The sequence below is a fragment of the Accipiter gentilis genome, chromosome 7 (assembly GCF_929443795.1).
Source record: "Accipiter gentilis chromosome 7, bAccGen1.1, whole genome shotgun sequence".
NCBI classification, from domain to species: Eukaryota; Metazoa; Chordata; class Aves; order Accipitriformes; family Accipitridae; genus Astur; species Astur gentilis.
The window spans coordinates 27,923,099-27,940,688 of record NC_064886.1 but is presented as its reverse complement, the minus strand read 5'-3'; the positions used below and the strand labels follow the sequence as shown (position 1 = coordinate 27,940,688).

Genomic DNA, 17,590 nt, shown 5'->3' with positions numbered 1-17,590 from the left:
GGGAAATGAAGCATATTCCCTCATTTCTGATGGAATGATCATCGCTTGTATTCTTTGCTCCTACCAAAGCAGATTGTAAACCTTCTGCCCAGGTCCTCCTGCCCACAGCAGTTGACTTCAGTGGGAAGAGGACCAATCCTGTCATTCTCAGAAATGGCAAAGCACTGTTTGACCAGGCTTCGGCTGGAGGAGTAAAAAACTACATTCAGTGACTGAAGATGCATCCTTTAGATTGCATTGACTGGGAAGATATTTCTCTTCTCGAAAGGAAGTAGTTCCCACATGAACCAGCAATGCCTCTGATTCTGCAGATTCTTAAGTGCTTTATTCATTGTATTTTCCTATTCTGACTTTTCACACAAAATAGGCTATGTTCAAAGTAAGCAAATCATAAATGATTTTTTTGTTGCAAATTTATTTCCAAAAACCTTAATAAGCTTAGGTGCTCCTCGTATCTGTAGAGTAAATATAATAATTTCCAACATAAATGTTAATGTCCCTTTTGAACATGGAAGATATTTGATTTAAATTTTTTCTGTTAATATGAAGTTATGTTAGCCAAACAGGTAATTTCCAGTTCTCACTCTTTCAAGAGCTTGTCTTTGGGAAAAGGAGCTGACAGCTTTTCTCTTTAATGAAATTGTTTCTTGTGTTCATTGTACATACTCCCGAACTGCAAGTTCTTTCAAGGTAAAAACCCGTACAGGATCTTTTTTTGCCTTCCATTCTTCCAGTTTTTCTTGCAAAGACAGAAAATCCTTGCCAAGTTCATATGCTAAAGTGATCATTGTTTCTAGCAATGGAGTATAATACCTGTGGCTGGTATGCACACAAAGGCATGATAGAGCTTTTTCTCCATATTCGAAGGCACTTGCGGGGTTTTCCAGGTCCTTGTGGCACACCACGATAGCACAGAGAGTAGGGACAATTGAGACAGGGTTGCCTCTCGTCAGCCTCTCCTGCAGACCAATGACTTCTAAAAGGATTTCCAAAGCTTTGGTGTATTGGCCACCCCGCAGGCAGCCATATGCTTCCTGAAGCTCCGGCCTTGTTAAAAAGTCAATAAATTTTTTTGATCTTCGGATATATTTCATAGAATATAGAAGTCTCAGGTAGTCCTTGAAGGCTAATTTTCTCTCATTGATTATTTCTTCTGTGAAGTTCCCTGTTAGAGTTTTTTTGGGAAAGGTCACGTCTTCCATTTCTTCACTAAACTCCTCCAGCAGATTTCTGTGCAGTTTTTCAAAATCTGAATAACGCCGTTCAATTACAGACTTGTTGCTGTCAAAACTCCCTGTTTGCAAAATGATGATTTTATACATCTAAACACAATAAAACAGAAAAATAAGCATAAGAAGGACCATTCTAGCCCCGGTGCAGTCAGATTTTGTCTGTTACTGCTTTGAAAAGCTTTGTGCTTGTATATTCCACCAGCTGAAACCTTCCTGCACCAGTTTTATGTGTGTAATCTTGTATACTCCTATGGCTGATAGCAGTGCTGCTAAATTAGTTGTTGTCTGGGATTATGGTGCGTGCTCAGTGTAGGCCTGATCTTTGAAATCTGCAGCCATCAAATTAATAATTTGCACCTCCTGCTGTTTTGTACTTTTGTCACCAGTCTTAGCCTTAGCATGTAAATAAGTTGTAGATAAACAATGCACTAACAGATCTCATCCTGCAAGGTGCTGGGAATGGTGAACTAGCAGCAGACTGAAGCACGTAAAATCACTTATAAAGCATTTCTGTGGCTGTACTTTGTTTATAACAGCCATGGCTGCTGCAATCAATCATCTTCAGTGAACTGAATGGATTTCCCAGACTTAATATGGAATGTAATCTATTTTACATTGGTCGTTAATACTTAGAAATGTTGTTTGTATCAGACATTTCCAGGGATTTGGGGGTGTTATTAATGCTGTGAAAGAAGAGGAAGTATTTGGCAGTAATATTTGGTGTGTGCAAAAATAAGATGGAGCAACTCCAAAGCCTTTTTTCCCCTCTAAATCAAACTTACTTGGCATATAAATAATGCAAAAAAAATGTGACATTTCTACAACAATCTGTTTGCTATCCAAAATCCTTCACTAACAGCTAGCAGCAATGCTGTCCCACATTAACAGTACTCAAGAGTATGTCCTCCTCAGCTCTTCAGTAGCCTCAAAATGGCTATAAGAAATGTGATCCTAGAAAAATAGCTGCAAAATAAAATTGTGTGTTCTGTGTTGTACAAATAGATTCTCTTCTGGTCTTGATCCAAGCACAATGATGTTGAGGAGGGCCAAATCCCTAGTACGCATAAACCAGTGGAGCTCCACTGAGGCCAGTTTAACCATGTCACTGTACACCAGATAAGGACATGGACTGTTGGCCTTGCTGGCTTTTGGACAATGACCGTGTTCACATTCAACTTCACCCTGTTCCCATTGAATTATATAGGAACTGGAGCAGTTTTACTCATGCCAGTTATTTTCTTTGCTGCTGTTGAAGGGTGCAAACCAGTACTAGCACTAGTGTCTGTCTGATTCTCTTCCTTGTTTTTCCTTAAAGAGAAATTCTCTCTTTTAATCTTCATAAATGATCTTTACAGGCGCTTCTTGAAAGGTTTCTAAATTTGAGCTGACTTCTCTGATCTCTCTTCGTTTGTAAGCACTGTGACATTTTCCTATACTTTGTCCTGCTCCCTGCTGAAAAGTGTATATATGCCTGATGCATATCCAAACCAATCATAAGAGCAATTTTTTAAGCTATCATTTTATCAAGGGCAGCTAAGTATATAATTTACAAGTACTTGGTTTTTTATTTGTAGCGTGTGCATGAAAAAGGGAAGAAATACCATTTAATTAGACTATCATTCAAATTGTCTCAATTTAGTTGTAATGTAAATCTTTTTGCCCAGGCGTGTAACTTATGACTAAGTTTAACTACTTGCACATATGCTGAATGATACTCCTGTTCTCATACAGTTATACTAAAATAATTTGTAATATTCAACAAGCTGCATACTATTGAGTGTATGCAAGAATGGCAGCATCTAAGTTGGTGTGTATAGCATGCAATAAGATCTTAGGACAGTCTCCAGAATATTTACCTGCTCCAAATTCTGCCAGGCTGCATCACTCAGCAACACTAGTATGACTCTTAGCATTTTTGATCTACAGACCTCAGAGGTTGTTGCAAACAAGGAAAACATCCCTATCTGAATTTAACATGACTACTGAAAGAGACTTCCTCTAAATCAGTCCTCCTAAAGGCCAGGAGCAGAATCAGAAATAAAAACCAAGTGTCAGTACTGTGAGTAAAGACAGGAAAATCCAACCTCCTCTGCTGTTCCTGTCCCTCATGTTCATGTTTCACCTTAAAAATATGACAGAAATATGCCATCTAAGGGAGCTCTAGGTAGGGAAGGGGAACAATCCCAAGCTATCTATCTGGAAGATGCCTTAGACTTTGTCAACATCAAAGAATTTTGCACTTGTGCTAACATAAATCTCTGATGTGGAAGTTATACAAATGTAATGCAGCTGCTACAGCAGGTTAGCTCAATGGAACTGTAACTATATTGATACTTTTATACTTGTGTGAATTTCCTTAATGTTGACAAGCCTCTGGGTGTTAAGGATACCCAAGCTACTAATTTACTTGATACCACTTTTCCACTGCTGCAGATTTTGTGAACTGATTGTTAGAGGGTTTTTTTAGGGGCAGATTCCACCAGCTATGCCCATATGATCAGTGAGAACAGGTTCTACTCGGTATGATCACTGCTTGCAAAACTTGGCCCTCGGTAAGGCTTTCATGTAGTAAGGCATGCTGTGTGCTGTGCAGACCCCCTGCAGCGTGAATAAAAATTAATGATCTTCTTACATATTCATTTCTCAGCTTACCACATATTTTGATAAGTGGTGCTCTACAATTCTGGTTGATGGGATTTCAAAAAGGAGTTTGACTTGTCTGCACTGGCGTTTTTCATTCCTCCAGTATTCCTGAAGCTCCTTAGTGGTCATCAAAGAGTTGGGACTTGGGGATGCGTTGGAATCTAAAACCAATATATTTAGTGTTTCAGATTACGACCTTTGCATTTGGAAAGAAAACTCTTATGTGTTTACTGTGACAGGAGAGCCTAGAATTTCTGTTACTGTAACAGCAAGACCTAAAGACTGATAAAACAAGTGATTTCACTGTTAATAAAGACAGGTCCAGATTCTTTGAGGAAAGGTATTGTGGTCTTAAATTTTGAAAGACACCAAACTGGCTGCAGAATACAAAGTTATAGAAAAAATACTGACAGGAAGTATTGTATGTCTAGGTTGTAACCTCAGACCCAGCCTAAGCAAGAGATATGCTTCACCATCCCAGAAGTAGCCCTAAGAAACACTGACTCAGTCTTCTGAATCAGATGCTTCTCCAGGCTTTTGTTACTAAAAGGAGGAGACAATACAATGCAGCTGCAAATTCAGACATATATTCAAATACTGACCCTATTCAAATATGGTTTATGTAGTAACCTGTGAAAGCTGAGAAAACTTGAACAGCCTAACCTTAAAGGAGAAACTCGGATAACCAGCTCACCTGGAGGAATTCTCACATCCTCTTTTTCTTTTGTAGCTGAACTGATGCCACAGTCCAGCTAGAAATATTTTATATACCTCCCTCCTTTCCTCTCTCTCTCCCCCCACAGTCACATACCCACACACATGCACAAACATATATATATATATGCATAAATAAAAATGTAGAACGGCTGGTTGAAGAGTTTGCTTACAGGGGAATTTGATGTTGCTTCTTGAAAGGGTGATTTCTCTGTCTTTGAAATCTACTGACAACAGTTTTCATCTGGTGGCATATAGGCTAGCAAGGTGGATAAAAGAAATGGAATATTTGTATTTCAGTGGGCACACCAGTCCCAATTTCCAATCCATAATATCTCTGCCAATGCAGTCAGCTGAAGTCAGTCTGCAATGTATCTAACATTCAGTCAATGGAGGTGAATGACTACAAATGAATGGGAAGATAACAGCTTGATGCAGAAATAAAATTGTAAAGGCACCAGAGTACTCCTTCAGTGGCCCTACTTTTACATGTTCTTAATCATTTGGCCATACAGTTTCCATTATCAAGGCCTTCGGGGTTTGGCTCAATCTCTACAAAGCATGCATTTCCTAAGAGAGGTGGTGTTTATGATGTCTTTGCAGGCTGAAAATCTTGATGAGATTATATATATTTTGGATTATATATAACATTTTATTTAATAACAGATGACAGCCATTTTAGGCATAGTAAAAGTTCAATGCTGCCTCTTCATAAGGCATGTGAAAGACTACTGCTTGAGATCAGCTTCAATCTCGGTGTCCTTGCTGATAATGCCAAGAAGTTCAGATTTTGAGATCTACAGAAAGTGCACTCCTGAGACAGGCCATCTGATTTGGTCCCTGGTGTGTAAATTAAATCTGGAGTACATTTTAGATGCAAGGCATTTAAAAGGAAAACTCTGCGTGTATGTATACACACCAGGATGTGCATCTGTTTCACTATTGCTACATGATTACTACAAGTTTAATTGAGGCTTATTTTCAGTGGAGTTTACACAGCAGTGTAAAACTGGGCTACTGCTGCAATAAATAAAGCTGAATTTTTAATATCAAAGATTAATGGCATAAATAGCTACAGGAAAAATAAAAGGATAGCATCAACCTTGCAGGTCATCTTTTTCTGGGTTTTCTTTTCTCACTTGACGTGAAACTTCAGCTTTGGGTTGATTTTGTTCTTCATCAGATGGACTTGCGGTAGAAAATGTAGCAATCCTGCTTACAGCTTCCAACAGTTCCTTTTCTGCTGTGCAGTGTGAGTCTTGGTCCATTGCAAGCTATCCCTGAAAGATTACAAAAAAACTGACATTTCTTAGTAGCATGTCTTTAGAGGATCCAGTCTGGTAATCTTTTTTATTGACTTACTCATTGTTCTCTTTCAACTTGTATGAGGGCAACTGTAGTTTCACAAAAACTAAAGTAATAAATAGAAATATCTACATAGCTACTAGTGAAGAACCATTCCTATTGCCATTGCCACTGAAAGTGTTTGGATATCTTTTTTGGCAGATTAAAATCAAACCTGAAAACTGTAAGAGGTTATGTTGAATATGATTAGTTGGGGAACTCCATTCTTATCTACGAGAATTTTGTCATAAACTTCAGTGGGGGCAGATTTTTTTCTCCTTCTGTTTTGCCCTCAAGCTTGCAAGTATGGGTTCAGATGAACTAAAATCTTGGAGATAATTAGTATAACTAGCAGCCTGGCTCTCTTCCACTGCTAGAATTTACTGTTCTCAAGACTTCAAAACTTGCCATCTGTTCTTAATCACAACCTGTAGGGCAAAATAGGGTGATATCTAAAATAGTATAATATTTTTGTCATATTTCACAGTTTCAGGTGCTCTCCAGAGACTTGTCTCCGTACTGTGAGATGAAAACAACTGAATCTGACAATGGCTAGGTGGAAGGAGAACCGAGTTTTCTAATTATTATACAGATGCATTCTCCCTTTACTTGTCCTTTTAATCTGTATACTGTGCTTGTAGTAGATCTGTATACCCGTTCTGCTAGGACTACTATTTTACCACATACTGATAAAATGCCTAACACAATATACTCCTATTCCATAGACCAGATTGGCCATTCTGTCACATAAATGTCTCCCCAGGATGTTTTTTTTATTTAAAAAACCCCTACCTGTTACATCATTGTGTTATACTAGCAGTTGAAAAAATTCTAAGAGCATCCTAACAACTTTGCCGGGGTGCTGGGTTCTGTTAGTTAGCCTGAGAGAAGTGTTGCTCACAATTCAGCCAACAGGTTAAAGTCAAATAGAATAACAACCTACTCTTAAAAAAACCCAAGTCTCCCCGCTACATATGTAAAAATAATGCCCAAGCAGGGATTATTAAGTAATGAGAGGTTTTAGGACACGGATGTTACTAGCTATCATTTTGCTTCCACTTGTCTACTACACAGTTATGCAATGCTGGATACAGAGGTGAGGAAACTCCTTCAGCAGACCTATTGATAACTGGCAAACTGTAAGGCTGTAAAAAGAAAAGCAATTACTTTCCCCATTAGAAGTAATGGAAGTGCAAACCACGTTCCTGTAACAGAAACCCTTCCTTTGCCTGGCTTGGATAAGCAAGTACATACCTGTTGTCATCCTCCTTAATAAGAGCATCATGGACGCCCTTCTTTTTGGACTTTGGACGAGGAGGTGAAAGTTCTCGCTGTTCTTCTAGTCCTCCTTAAGATCTGCTTTTTGAACCTTATGAGTAGCCACTTGTTGTCTAACTGCTCAGTCTTTTGAAAATCATGACAGATCATCCCAAGAACATAAACTTGCAAATATTTGTTTTTAATGTAAAGATAATCTCAAATACAGTAGATTAAATGAGGAATCTGAAAATGGCCGAACAAATTCAAATGACAACTTTTTCTTGGTTGTGAGTTGGTACAACCTTATCACCAAAACTGTATTTATATTCAAGACATAAATCTTTTTATATAAGTGTAACTTTATATGCATAAAATATGTATGTATAAAAAACCTACCACTTTAAAACATGATTTACCAGAGAAACACAACACACTTGTAAGCAGAAGAATGCAGAAGTGAACGTTATGATATACAAGTCTTCTGACTGGAATATATTTGACTTGGAAACTATCTGTACTTCATACAAGCAGTTTCATTTTCACAGCTAAAAATCATTGTAAGCTCTTTTAACTAAACTACTATTTATTTTTACATATTAAAAATATCCCAAACAATACAAAACCTCTGCAACAAATTACACAATTTTGCTTTGAACAGACACTGATCCTTCTCCGTTTCAGGGTAAATGCCACTCCAACTGCTTCACTGAGTTGTGAGTAACTCTAGAAACCGAAGTGCACAGAATACTCACCTGGAAACTGCTGAAGAGCTTTTAGTTGTGGTGCACATGTAGCCTGTACGAAGTCACGAAAAGCCTTCTTCACATTTTCAAAACGCAGAAAAATATGTCTGTGTTTTCTTCTAACAGGCACGTTCTGTGTTTTACAAAAAAGGAAGGAAGAAGCCTTGATTATATCAGACTTCCTCCTCCAATTGGCTCACTGGTTCAGTGCTGACTGATTACGCATGAAATTTCCTCTCTGCCTCGAACAGCCCTTGTGCTGTCTGCGGGCGAGGTACGGCCTGCTGCCCGCAGTGCAGCTCCAGCAGCAAGGGCAGGTTTGCAAACCCGAGTGTCGGGATTACACGTGCAATCACAAAGTCTGGCAGAGGAAAGGGTTCAACGGTAAATACAATTACAACATCAATGCAAACTCCTCGGTGTGGATTTCTGAAACAAAAAAACCACACTTAGCAAAAGAGAGATTAGCAAAACAGAGCCAAATATGTAAAAATGCACTTATGTGGAAAAACATGCCTCTTGGGACATCTTTAAAATACAGACAACATCCAGTTCAGAAAAGAAAATGCAGATGGTACCACAATAAATAGCCTCGCTCTATGTAAACTTGTACTTCTGACAGAAATCCCGATTTCACATAGTGCTTAAACATATGATTAATTTCAAGTATCTGCTTAATTAAAGTTCAAAAAGGAGCATTATCATATCTGACATGACTACTAAACTTGAAATGGGCTTACGTGTGTGCCTAAAATTAATCCTGTGCTTGAATTCTTTGTTGAACTGAGGACAAAGTGAAGGAGAATGACGCTTTAACCCACATGTTCTTTGGCCCAGATGCTTCCTTTTGCAGTTCACTTCACTTTGGAAATTTGCTTTAAAGCATCAGGATAGCTATTTCTGGGGTAAATAATATGGACGCTATCTTTTTTTTTGGTAATGTGCTCACTCGCTGAAAAACCAAGCGATTTTAATGCAGCACAAATGTGGGAGGCAAACATCCAAAAGACCACGTGGGTCCTGCCCCACGCATTCCTTTAGAACAAATAATTTAAAATAATGTAAAACCAGGGCCATAAACTGGCAATGCTCCTCTTCTGCTTTATTTGCAACATAAAACAATGCCAACTTTAACTTGGACTCAGTCTAAATGTATAAGTTTTGCCAAAATAGCTGTCAGAATGATGAAAAATCACTCCCATGCAGCTACAGCCATACTGGCAAAAGCCCTAGTGTAGATGCCGTTATATTGGCAGCGTCCTTTAGCCAGTTTAGCGTGTTCCATGAGGAAAGTGATTTAAGTTACACCAGAAAAGAAATCTGCGCTTGCCAATACAGCTCTAAGGTGTAGCTATACCAGCCAACCCTTTTAAGTGTAGACAAGGCATGGGTTTCTGGCTCAAGTCTCATTCCTTTAAAGTTAGATTTATGGGTTTGGTTACAATTGTGAGCAGCAACTAAGAGGGCTTTCAGTACATTTCACTCACGCTGACACTCCACAGATGTATCTAAGCTTTGAATTCTGAATCTGTTAATTTATGTGTTGCCAAAAAGCAATGTATTATTTTGTGATGCTTAGTGCTATTCTCCTGCTCTTGATAAAGCTAAAAGGAGGGAAGTATATTTTTCAGTATATTAAGTATAACCTCTACTTTCAATTATTTCAGAATAAGCTAAGTCCTAGTCAAATTAACCCAGATGATTATAAAAAAGCAAAATCTCTTATTATAAGCATGGCTGACGGACATGAAATAATTTACAAATCAAGAAAGTTGTGCAAGAATTCTGTCTGCCTCAGTCACAGCCAGTTCCTGAATGGGTTCCTCATGCCCAGGAGCTGTAACATCCACAGCAGGTTTGGCAGGCTGCTCCTCTTCATCCTACTCCTGTGAGCTCAGGTTTGGTCCAGAGAGCCCCTGGCCCTTCCCTGGAACCCAGTGTGGTTAGTCTGGCAGCATTTTCCTTTCCTAAATGTCTACTTGATTAGCACATTCAAAAAAAGCCTACAGTATACAGTGGTGGTTGGTAGCCGAAGAATGGATAACTAGTACCTTTCTTTTCATATTCTCAGTTCCACCTCCAACAGCCAAATACTGTGTAAAGGCTTAAGCAGTGGAAAAAGGGAATTTTCACAATGGCAGCATTCTGAGAGATGGGCAAGTGCACTTACACCATCAATTTATCTGACTATTCATACAACTGTGGTAAATTTTAATGGAAAAGCATGTTCTGTCATAGTCAGTCATGGAAAAGGGATCCTCATGCACTGGCCCACTCAGAGTTTGTATTCTGTGAAAGCACTGACTCTGTCTGGCATACACACAGAGCACAGTGTTAAAATGCATCTACCAAGGGATATGGAAAATGCTCTACAATAACATAGGAGCAAGGCAAGGATAAAATCGTAACACTGCAGTGCATAACACTGCACTGCATGACATATGGTTGTCATAGGAGTTAGGTCCTCCACACCGATTTAAGATGAAAGGACTCATTTTAGGAAGAATAACCTGAGAGTTTATGTCTAAAACTTGGTAACCAGCCACCAGATGAGCTTGCCTTGCGATGGATGCCATGTTAAGGATGCCTGTATTGAAAGTCTGTGTTTGTGCTTTTGATGGTTAAAGAACCAGAAGGGACTGCTGGAATACTGTAAAACATCCTGCCTTGATTTATACCCGGATTTGGGCAGTTCACATTTTCCCAATCAGATTACATGAACCTAGACAGACACAATATTTAACCATAGAATACAAAGCTGGTAGCAGCTTGAAAAATTGTGGGATAAACTAATGTTATATACAAACTGCAGTTCACTGCCAGATTTTATTGGCATTTTATTATAGGCACGGCAAGGTCCTACTCCTGTTAAAAGAATGTGGTTGTAATACCCCTCTTACAAAATACTCTTCAGCTTCTGTCCTGAGAAATACAGCTTTAGGCAACCTCATAGAGTCTGTCCTGCTTTTCCCTCTCAGGCCCCAAACTATGTAACTAAACCTTATTTATTTTACCAAATCATTCATGAAAACTGTAGATAATGAGAAAAAACAAGAGGAGGCAGGAATACCTAACATATTTATCCAAGTCCCCTTTTATCACATAACTAATATTTAGGAAGTGCTGTAACGTTGTGTTTGATGCTTCTACAAGAACCTTTCCTCTCTTTTTTTAGTGCAGCTGGATAAATATCTACCATCTCCATTTCTGAAGTAGCAGAAAAATTCAGCTGTTCTGCATGAATATTCTGCACTTTTGGGGTGATGCTGTGATGAACGCCATACTCCTGCCCTGGCACAGCACAAAATTCTGTTCCATGCTATTTATGTAATGTTTAATTGTATGGTGTTGTGTCATTTGAAAGTGGAATTTGTTTACCATACTTCGTTATTACAAAACACGTCTCTCTTAACAAGAGTGTGGTTTAAAGAAATAATTCACCGTTTAATGGCAAATATCTCATGCTGGTGTTACTGACAGGCTTTTCCACATGAAAGAAACGTCACGGGCCCATTTTACACTGCCAAAGCCCTGTTATCACTTTACAACTCCTTTATACTTCTAAAGGAGTATGAAGGAGCTTTAGAGTAAACAACAGTCTTGGCCTGCCTTTCATCCGTGGTCTCAGTGACACAGAGCTGTAAGGCAAGCCCAGTGGGTCAATAGGATATTAACTTGGGTTAAATTTCACAAGCATTATTCTGTCTGTAGAATGACAGACTTTCTAAATGGTCTACGCCGGTCATTTTTCCTGCTGAACTCATAGAGGGTTAAATACGTAATGACATGGACTAGAGAAATATTTTTAAACATTTTTTTTGACTTGTTAGGTGTACCACGTGTAGTCATTCCTATCTAGTATTTTGGTATTTTAGTCTTATAATGTGTCTGTCCCGTTTTCTTCTCAAACATAATTACGGTGTACTCAGGCTAATACTTACAGTCATGTTGCACGTGTAATTTATTTATATCAAAAATGTAAACATTATGAAATTTGCGATAACAGGATTTATAGCAGACATGCTAATGCATTTTGTAGTAGCATAAAAGGCAGCCCTACAAATGGAGGAAAATGCAGCAGCTGTGTATAGATAGCCACCTTGAGGATTAGCAGAGCATAACTCGGGTTTACTGCGTGCCCTTCTGCAAAATGAAGACATGTAATGCATAAATCTTTGTATCTTTTCACTACTCTTTATTCTTTAAAAATTAAGTATGACTTCAAAGTACCATTTTGCTCTTAAGCAATTAAATAAAATGGTTAGTGTGAGCATTCATTCCGTAGTAGATGGAATCTCATTGTTTCCTCAGGAGTTTCCAGGAAACTCCTGCTGGTTTCTTGACACTCGAGACTATGTCCTTTCCATCTGCACATACCCACACCAGCAAAAGCCTGTGTCGTGCCTTCCCATCTTCCTAACAAAAGCCACGGCGGCAACGCACACTGCTTCAGGGCCTGGAAGCCGGCACTCCAGCCCCGATCTGGGGCTGCGCTGGATCCGCTTACTGACCGTCTCCAGATTCTGGAGATCTATAGGGAACAGGATTGACTGGAGCAGCCTTTACTTTAGCTAACGTTGAACCGCACGTTACTAAATTACATAAAGACATGTATTAAAGGAATGCTACAGATGCTAAGAAACTAGGAAAGCGTTTATTTGTACGTCAACGCCGTTGTAGCCACCTGAGGTACGCGACCTGTTATTTTCAGAGATGCACCTTTGTAGGAAGTCCATTTCTAGCAGTACAAAACTTCCGGAGTGTTTTTAAAATTAAATTTAAGGCACCGGTTTAGAATACTACGCGATTAAAAAAAAAAAACAAAAAAACTTCTCTGAAAATGAACGTCATCTTCTGGAAACGCTGAATGCGTGAAGGGAGCCTTTCAACACCACCACCCTGTCGAGCAACCCTCTTCTATTCGGGAGCTCATTCTCTCTCTCACGGTTTAAGAGGGTCTCGCTCCACATAAAAATCACCGACGCCAAGCGGATAAAACAGAGCAGCACTCAGGTGACAGTCGCACTCCGAAGTAGGTCGGTTAAAGAGGAGCTACACGTGGCTTTTATTAAACCAAACGCCCAGCGGCGTTCCTGACATCTCTCGAGAGTAACAGGGTTTCGAAACTGCGTACGGGGGACAGACCAAGCCTCACCGTCGCCAGCAGTCCCCCGGTAACCGCCCTTCCCCGGCCCCACGTCTGCCCCTCGCTCGCCCGCCCCGCCGGCCCAGACGCCGAGCGCTGAGCCGTCCGCCGAGGGGGGAAGGGGGGGGGGGCGAGCCACGCCCGCTCGGGCCACGGCGCTGGGCGCAGGCGTGCGCCCTTTGCCGGAGGGGGCTGGCGACAACCGGCCCGGCCCGGCCCGGCCCGGCCCGGCCCTCGGGCAGCCGGGCCCATCGGCAGGATCGGGCCCTGGGGGACGGCGACGCGGCACCTGCGGCCGCGGCCCCTCCCGCCTCCGCCGCCGATGGGGGCACGCGCACGCGCCATCAAACCAGCCCCGCCGAGGCTCCCGAACGTCCCGCCTTCGCGCTCGGAACGGCCAATCAGCGCCCTCAAGGGAGAGCGTTCCGCCAACGGCGCCTTCCCGACCTCCCCGCCCCCCCCCTCCTCTGCGGCTCACACAATCTTGATGGAGTGGAAACCCCCGAATCACCTCGTCACCTGGCGGCGCTCTTTGCCAATAGCGCGGCGAAGCGGTGGCGCCGGCGCGCTGTGATTGGCTGCCAGAGAGGCCGGGGGACGAGAGGGCGGGTCCGCCGGGGCAGCAGGGAGCGTTTCGCCGGCCGGACGGCGACGACGACGACGACGACGACGATCGACGACGATGGGGGAGCGGGGAGGCGGCCGGGGCGCCGCGCCGGGCGCCGCGGGGCTGTGAGCCGGCGCCGGGAAGGTCCCGCGGGCGGGCGGGCGGGGCGCCGGGGCTGGGGATGAAGAGGTGAGCGGGGGGGCGCTGCCGTGGGACGCCGCTCGGCGCCGTCAGGTAGGGATGTAGGCGGCTGCGCGGCGCGGCCCGGCCCCGGCGCCCCAAGCCGCTGTCCCCGGCCGTTGCCGTGGCCGCCGGCCCCGCGCCGGAGGCGCGGCGATCGCTGCGGGCCAGGCCGCCCCTGCGGCGGCGGGGCGGTGGGGCCGGGCCGCGGTGGCCGCCCGGCGGGCGGCGGGGCGAGGCCCGGCGCTGGGGCCGGGCCGGGGGCGGCGGTGGCTCCCGCCGGGGCTGCGGGGGGCGGCGGGCTGGGGCCCTGCCGCGGCTGTCCCGTAGTTCAGCGCTAGGCCCCGGGCAGTCCCTTGTTCGCGCTTAGCAAGTGCTTCGGGGCTTTTCTTGCCTGCCCTGCTGATAACCGCCCAGCGAGGTAGAGAAAATGATCAGAACTTGGGGGGGGGGGGGGGGGGGGGGGACGACGTTGTGATGATTATTCCCAAAAACTTAGCCTTGCATCGAGCCTTGTGACGTGCAGGTACATTCTATGTGGCATCTTACCTTGCTAGGCAATAATCAGATACGTCGCTCTTGCCATTAAGTGCTCCGTTAATGAACAGAGTTAAATATGGTTTGGTTTTCATTTAAAAATCTGAACGTGTGCATTTCATTTTATTGAGAGGGCTTGCATATCACGTTGACAGAAGGGTTGTCTGCGGAACAGGGATGATGGTGTCTCGTTGTATACTTGCCCAATCTAGTAGCGCCAGAGTATTCTGAGAGTTGATAATGATTTTTGTTCTTCCTCTAAAGTAGAATATTCGTACTACATTCGTAACACCTAACAAAATTTAGTGGAGTTTTTCAGCTGCGTGTTCTTTTAGAAGTCACGTTACCGGTATGAACTTACTTGTATCAGACAATATTTCAGCTGCTATTTTGAAGAAACGGTTTCTATTTTTTCCCCTCATGGCTTGTATTGGAGTCGTGTAATTTTGTGTACATTGAGCTGCAACTAAATTTACTTGCTCCTAGTTTTAACGTTCCCTTGGAAATTATTTTTGGACTGTTGAAGAACATGACTTTGCATCTCAGCCATTGAAAACTTGGTATTCAAAGTGAGAGTTCTGTAAGAAACTGTACAATTTATTTTAGCCTCTTCATTTTATGCTCTGAATCAGAGCTACAGGCTTGTGTGTTCATGCTGAAACCTGATAGCTGATTCAAACATCTCTGTATAGTTCGTCTAAGGCTACTGCAGGGTAGAAACAAAGTTCTCATATTTCAGAGCAAACTGTTTGTATGTCTCTGTAGTGATAACAGTGACTCAAGAGAGGGGGGCAAAAAAGGAAGTTAGGGAAGCTTTCAAGCTAGGTAGCTTATTACGGCCTACCTCTGACATTTTTTTAATTTTTTTTTTTCTTTTTTTCTGAAGTGTGTAGTGTTGCAGTCATAACTGTGTTTTGCCTGTTGCTTCCCGAAATCCTTTGAGCATGAAAATAATTCGGGTAGTAGGTGGAGTAGAAGAAGACAGTTGAACAGGCTCTGGCACTTAAACATCCATGGTGATGGTCCAGTACTCTGGTATGCACAAAGTTTTATGGTTGCTGGTATGTTGTGCAGTGTAGTGATGACTTGTTGCTAAGCGTAGTTTGTTTGGATCCCAGATTAATTCATACTGAGGTCTAATAGTTTATCCTGGTCTTAGTCCAATACATGTGTCCTGTTTGTTCAGCAAGTATACTTTACTTGCGGAATAATCAATTCCATGGGAAATGGCTGCAAAAAAAAAAAAATTTATCGTAAATTCGGTGGCTTATGTACATACATTTCTGATATATTGCCAGAACTTAACATGCGTTTTAGCAAGATTTTTTGTGCTCTTAAAATACTAATTTATAATTTTTATTCTACAAGAAGGGGATTTGGTTTTTAGAGCTGTGTATTTTGTTTGGCAGGGGACATTGGTGGTAGATAGTTTTTAAGGGAAGGCATTTTATATAGTGCTAATGAACTTTTTCATAATGGAGAACCTTTCGGTACTATATTCAGTGGCTTAATAACATCTCTGTGGATGACTAGTAGTTTGAAAGACTGACCATGCACCATATGAAGTTATCATTATATAATTTAAATGCAGCTGTTAACATGTTTTCACACTGAATTCTTTAATAGTAAACATGTGAAGATTATGTAATCTTGCAGCAGTGGACCTGCAAGCAGGGTATACCTGTTAAAAAAATAGATAGATAAATAATATTTTTAATAAAAATTAAAAATTACTTTTTTTAGGCTCTTTAACAGACTTCTCTGTTAACATTGCTTCCATGCGTACGTATTGAAATTAAAATGAATTATTTCTAAAAGTGAAATAGGAAAGGTCACGATCTCTGTAATGTCAGAGTTACTTGTTTGCAGTGTATTGGGGATTGATTAACTTTGTGGAATGACCTGCAAAAAGGAGAGTTAAGCAAGTGTATCAGCCTTTGAAAGCTGAGAACATAAAATGGAACTATGAAGAACAAGACTATCTTTTTCCCCAGCGTCTGGGAAAAGTAAGGGGAGGGAACTAAACAGAACTTGGATGGAACTCTATTTTAATATCTGAGTAGACTTATAAAAACTAATGGTCTTTTAATCATGTTTTCTTTGGGGCAGGGGGGAAGATCACATTGTGTTCTTCATCAGTTCCCATATAAAACATTACTATTTCAATCCCATACCGATATCAGACTTTTTTTGTTAATCATCAACAAACATTAAAGCCCGTTTATGTGTATCAAATGAAAATGAAGAAAAATATTTTTTTAACTTGAAACCAGATTGCCAGTCTACCAGACTTCATCGCAGTGAGGTCTGAAGCTGTCCAGATTCTGTCCCTCAGATGTTAATTACTTTGCAGATGGAAACACTTTAAACCCCATAGTTCCTGTGAGCTGCTGCAGCAGTGGTGTCAAAGCGTGATGATGACATTGACACCCACATGTAACATCTGTGCAGACGAGAAGCATGCTATGAATGGCTGTATGGTACCAGTGCCTCACTAGGAGGCTCAGCAAGTCAGCAGAGAAATGCGTGAATTCATAGTGACTGAAAAATGCTACTTTGCTTAAATTTCAGGTCCTCTGTTGCTGTTACTACTTTTCCTTAGGGGAAAGAGTTCTGTTAAATACTCTTTTTTCTTTAAAAACAGGTGATGAAAATAATTATAGTACTACTGGATTCCATTGCTTTCTGATAGCTTCTGAGGCTGGGATCGAACTGAGTAGGAGAAATAGCAATAGATTTTGTGGTATTTGAATGCCATCAGAGAAAAGATCTGGAGGAATAGGGTAGCAAGAGGAGGCACAGGGAGAAAAGAGTATTTTCTTTTTATTTACTAAAGTTAAATTGATAAATAATCGTTGAGATTCTCCTGTAACTGAATGCGAGCTGTGGCATCGCAGATTACTAACTGGAAAATTTACATGACAATATATTCTTCACTTGTATGCTACCCTTTTCTGTCTTCTTTAGAAGAACAAATCCTGTTAAGGTACTGCGGATCTTTCTTCGCATATCCAATATGATCTAAGCTGTAGGCGTATATATGTGTGTATTTATTTTACTTTTGTATCTGCTACCATTTGAAATGAAGTATTTTCAAATTGTGCTTGTTTATTTTATTGATTGCGAACTATAATTCTTAGGATGATGTTTAACTAAGCGTGTTTTCTTTTAGGGTATTTTAATA

General features: G+C 41.4%; 2 protein-coding genes across 7 annotated transcripts in view; one reads left to right on the top strand and one right to left on the bottom strand.

Moving 5' to 3' along the window:
- Window positions 1-395: 395 nt before the first annotated feature.
- Window positions 396-8,143, bottom strand: SNX20 (sorting nexin 20). The gene is made up of 4 exons (XM_049806739.1): window positions 7,946-8,143; window positions 5,692-5,869; window positions 3,885-4,036; window positions 396-1,322 (listed from the first exon to the last, which is right to left on the bottom strand). The coding sequence occupies exons 2-4, from the start codon at window positions 5,855-5,857 to the stop codon at window positions 654-656; spliced, it is 987 nt and encodes a 328-aa protein (XP_049662696.1). The 5' UTR covers window positions 5,858-5,869; window positions 7,946-8,143; the 3' UTR covers window positions 396-653.
- Window positions 8,144-13,705: 5,562 nt separating this feature from the next.
- The window catches only part of CYLD (CYLD lysine 63 deubiquitinase), a 29,848-nt gene continuing 25,963 nt past the window's right edge, over window positions 13,706-17,590 (top strand). For 3 of the 6 annotated variants that reach the window (XM_049806731.1, XM_049806730.1, XM_049806726.1), the window contains exon 1: window positions 13,707-13,878. The gene's annotated coding sequence lies outside the window, so the exon portion shown is untranslated. The other 3 variants (XM_049806732.1, XM_049806727.1, XM_049806729.1) reach the window with 3 other exon arrangements.

Bases quoted from the DNA above. Each gene is read 5' to 3' on its own strand.
- SNX20 (XM_049806739.1), bottom strand. From the start codon at position 5,857: ATGGACCAAGACTCACACTGCACAGCAGAAAAGGAACTGTTGGAAGCT. The intron at 4,037-5,691 runs GTTGATGCTATC...TATTGGTTTTAG, and splicing joins AGAAAAAGATGACCTGCAAG to ATTCCAACGCATCCCCAAGT. The intron at 1,323-3,884 runs GTAAGCTGAGAA...TATTGTGTTTAG, and splicing joins ACCACTTATCAAAATATGTG to ATGTATAAAATCATCATTTT.